The 11,544-nt window shown below is 41.6% G+C and overlaps 1 protein-coding gene across 1 annotated transcript; it reads left to right on the plus strand.

Annotated features, from left to right (window-relative positions):
* The first annotated feature begins 4 nt into the window (after positions 1-4).
* prkab1a (protein kinase, AMP-activated, beta 1 non-catalytic subunit, a) lies at positions 5-9,370 on the plus strand. Its single transcript, XM_063210165.1, has 8 exons — positions 5-121; positions 1,264-1,574; positions 3,854-4,023; positions 5,417-5,510; positions 5,753-5,867; positions 6,260-6,393; positions 7,522-7,590; positions 7,979-9,370. The coding sequence occupies exons 2-8, from the start codon at positions 1,425-1,427 to the stop codon at positions 8,054-8,056; spliced, it is 810 nt and encodes a 269-aa protein (XP_063066235.1). The 5' UTR covers positions 5-121; positions 1,264-1,424; the 3' UTR covers positions 8,057-9,370.
* The last annotated feature ends 2,174 nt before the right edge of the window (positions 9,371-11,544 follow it).

Genomic DNA, 11,544 nt, shown 5'->3' on the forward strand with positions numbered 1-11,544 from the left:
GTGAAGATGAGAAGGCGGGGCTGATCGTGACGTCACGTGATGGCAAACATGAAAATCTGACGGAAGATTACACGGAGTGGCACGCACAGAAAATAAACACAAGTTAGGATTCAACAAACCGGTAAGCAAAACTAAAAAAAATTCAAGCTATATCAGAAATTAGTATACCGTGCATATATGGGCATATATTGTTGCATGGCAAGGAAGCTGGAGGAAATGACTGCCACTAACAGCAACAGTAACAGATACGTCAACAAAGCTAAGCCCCGTTATGCTAGCAAGTTAGCACGACAGTGTACGCGTTATCCACCACAGCTAATTTTCCTGCCTGTTAGTTTTGTTCTGTCACACAATTATCATACACCACGCAAATACATAAAACCATACAGGTTATGTCAGGACATGAGCAGCGCTCGTGCAGTTTGTGGACAAGGCTAGCCCTCCTGGTAATGAGCTAACAAGCGACACATCTTAGCTAACGCTGCACGATGAGCTATGCGACCCTAAGTTAAGATTTTTTGTTGATGAGCTTGACTGATGGCTTTTTATTAATAATTTTCCAGTTTCAATAATACCCAACGTCGCCGTCTTAGATACATGACCGGAACCTCAGAGGCATGCACGAAACTTGTGATAAATGTCAATGTTTGTCCGCAAAGCGTAACCTAAAAGTGACCCCTAAGTTAGAGTAGCCTTCTTTGAAGTTTCCTCGTGTAGTGTAGCAGACCTTCAGCAGTGTTTGTTTTTCCAGTAGTGGTTTCCCCCGAAGGAAGGCAGGCCATTGCCGCTGTACGTCTAGCCACACGTTCTCAGATAGTACAGTTCTAAAACGCCAGTTATGCATCAAAAGTTGGAAGTTGCAAAGTAGTGCCCCGGGCCATCACAGCATCCTCCAATAGCAAATCATCAACACACACAAGCCAAACTGTTAGCAAATATTACACGATGACATACCTGCTACAAACCTTTGCCATTTCAATCTTAGGGCTAGAAATTGTCCATTTCAATTATCATTAGTCCTCCTAATCCTGATGTACTGCTCTTGTTTATTTTCTTTTAACGCAACCCTTTCGTAGTATTATTGCTGTTCTTGTTGTTTTAATTACTGTCATACCTGTCATCATGGTTCTCAACATCTCAAATTCTGTATATCTCATTTGTGAACTCAACTCAAGACTTTGGATCAAGTTCAAATGTCTTAGATAAACACATGTGACTCGACTTAACCAAACATTTTGTGTTTCCTTTTCCCCTGGCACGCAGCTGTGTGAGCACCACAGGTGCCGCACTCACCCTCCCTCCGCCTCCCTCCGTTAGGTGTTGAGCAGCAGTCTCCGGGCTCTCTCGCCCCTCTCCTCTTGCCTCTGTGTGTGACCTGCGTTGTGAGGCAGGCCGGCCGGGCAGGCAAACGGAGCAGCGGCATCATGGGAAACACCAGCAGCGAGAGAGCGGGCATGGGGCAGGGCGAGAAGACCCACAGGCGGGACAGCAGGGGTGCCAAGGAGGGGGACAGGCCCAAGATCCTTATGGACAGCCCCGAGGACGCAGACATCTTCCACGGGGAGGACATGAAGGCAAGGCACCCACCTCACACCGGGTTTGGGTTAGGGTTAGGGCAGTGTTTCCCAGCCTTTTTTGCATTGCGTACCCCCATAAGCCTTTTTGTTGTGCCATGAGTAACCATTTACTCAGGCTTTACATATCTTCCTCTATCTCTATCCCAATGCAATGGGACTATGCTCCATAGGTTTATTATTATATATATAAAAAATTGAAGTACCCTCTGCAGTGTGCTTGCGTACCTCTAGTGGTGAGCCTACCCCTGGTTGGGAAACCAGGGGTACATTAGGGCTGGGTGATGAGGCAAACAATATATCTGTCCAATGTCCATAGTGACAGGCAGCTGTCAATTCACGATGAGGACTAAGCAATGCAGTTGCAAATCAATATAGCTTTTTATTTGCTAGACTGAATAGAATCAGATGGCCATGTGTCAGTGTCACATGTGCGTGTGTCAGTGTCAGTGTGCTACTGAGGAACTGAGGAACTGTACATGTACACGCCTAATACACAGTATACCGAGCATGAGTTTTTAGATATGATTTAGTACTGTTAATGGGTGGTTGACGTTTAAGGCTGTAACACACTTAAAGGAGGAAGCATATTTAAATTCCTGACAAAATGGGTGGAAAAATTGGAAAAAGAAAAAAGAAAAAAATGGGATTTCAGTGGTTCGTGGAATTTCGCCTAATTTTTTGCCATTTTTGGTAAAATGTGTCCTGTGGTGTGACATCATTGGTGTGACATTTCTGTAAGATAAAATAAAATGATTAATATTCTGCACAAACATACCGCCAATGCTCTTTCTGCTATTTTTCCTTTAACCCCCCCCCCACACACACACACACACACACACACTACTACCCACCCGCACCCCCAACCCCACCCACACACGCCTATGTATTGTACAGGCAGACAACTGTGATTTCACTGTATTACTTGTAATAATTGTGTGAATGTGACAAATGAATCTCCTGGTATCCTTATATCCTTGCATGATGCATGAAAAATAAGCAAGGATTGAGTAACACAATGCCTAAGCATGTCACACCATAGTACATGAAGTCACACCACAAGAAATTCACTGCATTGTGGCCATTTTAATCCTTTTGTATTCTAGACTGACCTCCGAGCTCATGCTAACTAGATAATGATATTGTATTTAACCTTAATATGTGTTTCCACTCATAAAAAAACGTTTTTTTTTCCTTCCATAAGAGCAGTCACACCATGGCACACCATAAATGAACCTAAGCATTGTGTGACAGAATCATTGCAATATGTAGACTTATTAAGAGGTTAATAGTCACCTTAAACTTCCACACCACTCTCCAATAACTGAGGTATAACTGGTTAGGAGCCTGCCTTTAAGACCCTTGTAGTTGGCGTTGCAGCTGCCCATCCACAAACCTGACTTACATGTACACCCGCAGGACGCAATTTGTGTTACGAAATTGAGTTTTTTCACATTCATATTTTTAATATAAGGTTAATATTTATGCAATCATGCCAAATGCTTTATAAATGATTCAAAATGTTGTTGGTTTATTTTATAGCTGTATATATTCCAGGTTGTATTAATGTCACAGTTACACCACAGGACATTTGACATCTAGACCTTTCCATAAATCTGAACAAAAATGTTTCTTCTCATCTAAGACTAATATGAAACATGATGTACCACATCTTCTTTCATTTACATTTGTTTTCAAGAGGAAAAATATCAATTTTGTAGGTTTTTAACTAATGTTACGTAAAAACAGGGCATCATGTCAACCACCCTAATACTATTAATAGTAATAATAATGATGAATTGTTATGCGTGTACATGTCACTGTCAATGAATAGTTTGTGATTGGCGGATTTGATCCATTTTTCCATGTGTTAGCAGCATTTAGTTGAGCGAGACAATCCCAGTGCATTCTCATTGTTGTTTTGTGGCTTGTACTCACTTCGTGGTACCTTGTATATTGCTGTGTTCCCAGAGAGTGAGACTACATTCATCACCAAGCGCATACTTACAGGGCTGAACATGTGTAGGCCTACATCTCATGGAAAACTGTCACATGAAATATAATAATCAGTTATACGGTACTACTATACTCTCACATGTGGATCAAGCAGTGTACACTTAACTGTAGGGTATAGCTATAGACTTCCAACACAAACACTCTCTCTCTCTCTCTCTCTCGCTCTGTCTCACTCTCTCTCTCTCACACACTCTCACTCTCACTCTCTCGCAGCCACACTTCCTTCCCTCCCATTAAGAATTTGCCCTGCTTGGTTTGTGCAGGCTCCAATGGAGAAGGACGAGTTCTTTGCCTGGCAGCAGGACTTGGAGGCCAATGTCAAGGGCCCGGTGGAGGACCGGCCCACCGTCTTCCGCTGGACCGGCATGGGCAAGGAGGTGTTCGTGGCCGGCTCCTTCAACAACTGGACCAACAAGATCCCCCTGACCAGGAGGTGGCCCTTTTTATGTTGTCCCTGTTTCAATGCCTTGTCCCTGTCCTGTATGGTGGTGGTCCGTGAGAAACGCCAATGACACCCAGCTGTGTTTTGGTTGGATGCGTCATACCAAGACATTCTCTGTTGTATAAGGTCTCTCTCTCTCTCTCTCTCTCTCTCTCTCTCTCTCTCTCTCTCTCTCTCTCTCTCTCTCTCTCTCTCTCTCTCTCTCTCTCTCTCTCTCTCTCTCTCTCTCTCTCTCTCTCTCTCTCTCTCTCTCTCTCTCTGTCAGCAAAGGTGTACAGTAGGCGTACTGTACACACAGGTCCCACTATATGGGTACATTGAGTATTGACAGGCAGGGGGACACTGTATTCTGCACAAGTTGTTCTCTTTAGTGAGGAAGGTGCGTTGGACATTTAGAACGGTGGGCCATGACATTCAGGAAACAAACCCAATGATGGGATAATGAGGCATTTAGACTAGTAGGTGAAGTTGTCAAGTCAGCGCTTGTGGGAGTTCAGTGTGGAGAACCCTGCATTAATTAATTGTCCATTATTTTAGATTGAAAAGCACTGCATCCTTCCGCTGATTCTTTAAATGGCAATATATTTGTACTTTGGAATTGGGAGAAGTATTTTCCCCTTATTTTACACAGCCATACAGTAGATCTGTACATTTTAAATCAACTGGTAATTGTAATTTTGCTGTTATTCTCCAGAGATGTATTTATTATGTGAATGACGAAAGGCCATTGTTGTACATTATGTAGATGAATAAATGTAGATATGGAGTAGATGAAAACAAACAAGGCACACAACAGTTAGGACAGCCAGGAAAGTGTTGAGTGTTAGGTTCTGCTAAGTGTGTGTGCGTGTGTGTGTGTGTGTGTGTGTGTGTGTGTGTGTGTGTGTGTGTGTGTGTGTGTGTGTGTGTGTGTGTGTGTGTGTGTGTGTGTGTGTGTGTGTGTGTGTGTGTGTGTGTGTGTGTGTGTGTGTGTGTGCGTACTCAATATGGACAAAAGTTACTCAAAAGTTAATTAGTGTGTAATATCAATGTACAGCTTGAGGCATCAGTGCTCACTTGAGGCTCTACTTTGATGAGAGACAGAATGCCACTTCTCTCCTGCAGTACATGCAACGTGTGTGTGTGTGTGTGTGTGTGTGTGTGTGTGTGTGTGTGTGTGTGTGTGTGTGTGTTAGAAACAGTGAGGGAGAGAGTGAGAAAGAGGAAGTGAGATCTGTCTTGGGCTGAATGTATGCAAGAGTCAGCTATATAGTCAATGGAATGGCTATATAGTGGAATGTTGTGTATTATTTGTGTGTAATGTCTTATGTATGTATGCTACTTGACACCTTAATTTCCCCTTGGGATTAATAAACGGTACTCTACTCTACTCTGTTTTTTCCAGTCAGAACAACTTTGTAGCTATAGTGGACCTGCCTGAGGGAGAGCACCAGTATAAATTCTACGTTGACGGCAATTGGATCCACGACCCAACAGAGGTAGGTTGTGTGTGTTTGCGTCTGTGTCTGTGATTTCTGTATGCATGCATGTCAAAAGATGACTGTGTGCGTTTGTGCTAGTGAACATGCATGCATGTAGGTGTTTGAATTACATGAAGGGTGTATTGACGTGTAATTGGCAGTTGTCCATACTCAGTGTGTTTGTGTGTTGCATGACTGTGATATTCACTCAGTCACCCTAACTGTGTCTTTTGTGTGTTTGCTCTGTTATCCCGTCCCAGCCGGTAGTGACCAATCAAATGGGGAGTGTTAACAACATCATCCAGGTGAAGAAGACGGACTTTGAGGTCTTTGATGCCCTCATGGTGGACTCCCAAAAATGCTCAGATATGTCAGGTAGGTTAAGATGGCGCTCACATGCACACCCTTAATTCCCGTCGTTCCTCTTAATCTCATCCTCACTATTAGGGACATACACCACCACCACCATCAAGCTTGCTCTCTCTCTCTCTCTCTCTCTCTCTCTCTCTCTCTCTCTCTCTCTCTCTCTCTCTCTCTCTCTCTCTCTCTCTCTCTCTCTCTCTCTCTCTCTCTCTCTCTCTCATACATACTATCTCATTCAGAAATATAAAGTCAGCCTAAGAGACCCATCACTCCCTCACTCTCTCTCACACACACACATAAACTCTTTTATACACACTTAGCGGGTGCCATGCCTCTATCAGAGTTGTTATAATGGTTTGGTTCAAAGACATGTGATGTGACATCTGTATGTGTTTCCTTTCCAGACCTCTCCAGCTCTCCCCCTGGTCCGTACCACCAGGACGCCTACACTCCCAAGCAGGACGAGAAGTTCAAGTCTCCGCCCATCCTGCCCCCTCACCTGCTGCAGGTCATCCTCAACAAGGACACGGGCATCTCGGTGGGTACAGTGGCGTCACCCTTTCGCCAAAGTTTTTCTTAGTAGAGTAAGATGATTCAACCCTGTGCATTTCCTGGATCCATGTGATGTCATGTGAACACCCCTGCAGTCAGGAAACCTTTGGAGGCTTTAGGTTGAGAATAAATGGAGTTCCCTTGGCACTGTAGATGGCGGTAGGGCACATCTCATGCAAGTCGTCACCAAATGCCACAGAAAGAGAAGAAGAATAAGAGGACAACGTCCTCTGAGCAGGCCAAACTTGAGCACACTCATTTGCATTGGGTGGGCGGAGTTTGAATCCACTTACTCTACTCTACTCTACTCTCTTTACTTTCACTGTACTGCAGTGCCCTAGAAAGGCAAAGTGCAGTAATTCCATATTTTGATTCCATATTTGGATTCAGTTTATACTGAAAGTGGTCTTTATAACATCTTCTTTATCTTGTGGCAAAGTCTGACTGCTGACAACTGTGAAATCATGAAAACCTTGTTCTTGACAAAAGGCCCCTTTTAACAAGTTAAAGGAGCACTCACTGCCAATTTCAATATGCTGTCGTATTGCTCACGCTACCCGGTGATGGTGCATTTTTTGGCTCAGCCCTTACCGAGATATGAGCTATTCTAATGGGGGCAGGTGTTTGTTTACATTTAAAAAAAATCTTAACATAGGCCTACTCCAAATATTTTCCAAAAAGGTATCGCTGTTTGATAGTTGTCTGCTGATGTTGCTAAACCTTTTGGATGTTTTTGGTATAAATCAAGATGGTTTTTTTTAATGTAAACAAACACCTGCCCCCATTACAATGACCAGGATCTTGGAAAAGGCTGGAAAAAAAACATCTTGGGTACTGACAAAACCAGGGTAGTGTGAGCATTACAACTGCATGTTGAAATTGGCTGAAGTTACCCTTTAACATTTACCATTGACGACCAAAATGGCAAATACATTACTGTACTGTACTGTATAATAAAAAAAAGAATGCTTAAGTGGGAAACATTTTTGTAACTATACAAGACTTCATCCAAGTCTTTATTTGAAGTACATGTTAAATGTGGTGTGTGTATTGTTAAAAATGCAGTGATAATAAGTGCATAAACTTTAGTCATTTGCTGTTGCCTTGGTTACAGTGTGACCCAGCCTTGCTCCCAGAACCCAATCACGTCATGCTGAACCACCTCTATGCACTATCCATAAAGGTAAGATGCACCAATCCACATAACCACTGTTTTCACTAACCCTCTGAGTCTACACTGCCAATATTTACTGTTAAAATACAATGCTTAAAAAATACCAAAGGGATTCCTTATCACACAAATACTAAACGTTGAACATCTCTGTTGACTGACTGTGCCTGTGGTCCAACTGCTGCAATAACTTAGTGTTACATCACTGATCGTAGTCACCCTGTGTTTTATTATGTTTCATAGTGGCACTCTTTAATTTCCCTGTTAAAGGCTGAGCTGATGTGACTAACATGCTAAGAAAAAAAGAAAGCATTTTATTTGAGTGAAAAAAGATAATCTCTCTCTAGCTTGGTTGTAATAATATGACTAATATTATTTTTCATAATTGTGTTTGTTGTAGGATGGAGTGATGGTACTGAGCGCCACGCATCGTTACAAGAAGAAGTACGTCACCACACTCCTCTACAAGCCCATTTGAGACGCCACACTCCCTACTGAACAAAACTTCTCTTTTTTTCTGTCTGCTTTTCTAACTCTCTCTCTCTCTCTCTCTCTCTCTCTCTCTCTCTCTCTCTCTCTCTCTCTCTCTCTCTCTCTCTCTCTCTCGCTCATGAAGCAAGTTACTGTCCGTGTAGTGCACAAGTGATCTGCTGTACAAACAGGAAGACAGACAGATACACGAGCCAATCAAGATAGCATTTTGAATTCTTCACTCAGTGCAGCTGCTCCACTTCACAGTAGTCCAGGATTAACCCTTGAATTACCCATGTTCGATCTGGGCTGGGTTGCGCTTAATATTGGCTACATCTACCCTGCCTTGTAATCCATTCCAGATTTGGCCTGGGTTTTATAAACTCAAGGCAGAACCCCATTCTCAAAGGCATTGTTGCTAACTAATTAGCAACTTAGTACAGTAGGTTGCAATGCAATTTCTCATTACCAACCAACTTTAAGTGTCTAAGATGGTTAGCAACTACGCTGTCGAGAAACTCCTCCAGATCAGAGCTAACTGGACTGGAGGATCTTGGTGCCCTCATGTATCTCACACGTCACACCTGTGTCAGTACAGGTCCATATAGCAAATGGATCATGGTTACTGTACTTGTATGCAATAGTTGCTACGTTTACATGACGTTTTTAATTCCGAATGAATAATTCCGAATGAAATTGTTCCATCGAGTTCCCTTTGATCTTTCATTAAATTCCGAATTTGAAGTGTTTACATGACGGTTTCAAAGCGGAATTAAGATTTATTCTGTATTAAAGTGAGTTCATTTGGAATTAAATGTCCCATGTAAACGTAACCACTAGAGTTCTGTATCTGAAATTATCATGATTGACGCATGTGGGATTGAAAGACAAGTCCTCTGCAGTGTTAAGTTTGTGACATCCCTTACACTCCCTTTTAAGAAAACTATATGTTTCTTTTAAGAGAAGGCCTATTGTGTTTCTGGCTCGGTCTTAGGTTTCACCGTATCTCACCAGACTAAGTAGAACTTGAATGTGCGATGGCGTTTTTACTGCTTTTTTTCCTCCCCAACAAAGCTTCTTGTGTTACAATTTTGTTTGAGAGTGTAGTGAATGGACGCGCCAGGACAATAGAGTCACTCAAAAAGCTTTTGAGTTAAAGGTTTATTCATCATACAATATGATTCTCACTTTACTCTCTCCGCTTGCCAAAGTCCACACAAAGGCCTACAAGTATCCTGGGCATAGGCACTTTGAATCTGTTTGAGCATTTTACTCTTCACATATTATACACGTATACAGAAATGCGTTTGTGTTTTTTTTTTTTTTTTTAGTTTGCTTTTGTTAGTGTTTTTTGCTTTTATGAGTGTATGTGTGGCCCGTTTTGCACCTGAGAAAGTGGAAGGACCAGTCCTGTTACGACAAAGAGTGGGGACACTGAAGGCAATGTGGGTGAGTTGGGGGCAGTGTGCTGTGTATGAGAAGATTGTGTACAAAAGATACAGGTCCAGTGAGTGTATTTTTCATGCTGTGTGCCAGATTTATATCCTAATAAAATATTAAGTTTTAGTACACAAGGGACCTTGAGTGTTTTTGTTTGTTTGTTTGTTTGTCTGTTTGTTTGTTTGGTGGAGGTTTGTGTGTGGGGTGGGTGGTTCTTGCTCTGACTATGAATAAGAAATTGTAAGCTATCCCAGCTGTGTGATTGGACCGACATTGTTTTGAGCGATAAAAATAATATGTTAAGAAAATTAGAGGTAACACAATTTATTTCACGATCACCTTCTGTAAAGTCTTGGGCAGCCGTGGCGTAGCGGTTAAGGAGATGGGCTTTAGATCAGAGGGTTGCAGGTTCAAATCCCACCTTTAGCACTCCCCACTACACTCCATGGCTGAGGTCCCCTTCAGCAAGGCACCTAACCCCACACTGCTCCAGGGACTGTAAACCAATACCCCTGTCCTTAAAAATATGGTAAGTCGTGAGTGTAAGTCGCTTTGAATATAAAAAGCGTCAGCTAATTGCAATGTAATAGTAATAATGTAATAACATAATAATGTAACATGAGTGCGAATTCATACTTAGCCCTACAGTATGCAAAATTGTACACACACAGGATATTAATTGAAAAGTATCATCTGGCTTTGTATGATGGAAAAGCATTGAAACTCAATCAGTAGATCTTGATGGACACCCTGATACAGTAGATCTTGAATAACATTAGTTGAATGAAATGCGCTCATTGTAGAGTACTTTGTACAAACCCCAACTCCGATGAAGTTGGGACGTTTGGTAAACAGTGAATAAAATCAAAATGATATCATTTTCAAAACATTCAATCTATTCATTAGATGGAGAATAGTGAAAAGACAACATATTAAGTGTTAAATATAAGTTGATAAATCCAACACGTCTCAAAAGAGTTGGGACGGGGACAATAAATGGCAGCAAATGTCGAGGAAGACTAAAAGCAAAACAAAAGACAACACTTAACAGTTAAATACATTAACCGATGAGATGATTTTATATAAAAAACAGTGTTAATTCCTATCTTGGACATGATTTCACCAGCTTAAATGGTGGGTGTATTCCTTGTCATGTTTTGCAATGTTTTCCTTTCTGTAGTGCTTACAGTGTGACAGGTCTTGACCAAAAACCCACCATTTTATCACCTGCTGGTCCTTATGATGGAGCCAAACTGTTAAAACATAGTAGAGAATGCAATTTGACCTTACTATGTGGCAGTAATCGAAGATCTCCCTTCAAAATATAATGCATGAGTGGCTTTTCATGCTGTTTAAAACCCATTTATACCATTCAGCACTGTATTTAACACTTCAGATGAGTGAGAACATCTTAACCAATGCACTACTGCACCCGCATGCCATCATGGAGGCTGACCTTTGAAGCTAGCACTAACACAAGTTGGATGGTCCATTTTTACTGTAGCACAGGATGTGCAATGCTCTATTATTGTCAAAAAGAATGGACTTCTACAACTTCTGCTGACTTCTGTAAGCAAAGGACAGTTTCCCATGTCTTCTGGGTCTATTTCAAGTGAGCTCAGGTGCTTAGGAGAATGTTACACCCCTGTATCATTTTCATGCATTAAGCATTCTTAATATGGTAAATTTTCAATAGCTCTAGCACTCCAGGAATTAGAGTGAGACTACAGCCAATATATATTTCATGATGTCATGAACCTATACAATGATTTTATGAACAAAAATATGTCTTATATACACTCAATCGTGGTAAATCAAAGGGAATTCAAAAATGTATGTAATAACTATGGTAATTATTCCCTTTGCATCTTTAATTCTGAGTGACTCAGCCTCTCTGTGATGATCTTATACCTGGACACCTATATTGTCCGTCAGTACAATTCATTTTGAAATGTTCTTCTTTGTTGTTTTATCTTATTTGGATGTTTACTAAATTTCACTGATCCCCGTCCCAACTCTTTTGAGACGTGTTGGATTTATCAAATTACAAATGAG

The sequence above is a fragment of the Engraulis encrasicolus genome, chromosome 11 (genome assembly GCF_034702125.1).
Source record: "Engraulis encrasicolus isolate BLACKSEA-1 chromosome 11, IST_EnEncr_1.0, whole genome shotgun sequence".
Taxonomy (NCBI): domain Eukaryota; kingdom Metazoa; phylum Chordata; class Actinopteri; order Clupeiformes; family Engraulidae; genus Engraulis; species Engraulis encrasicolus.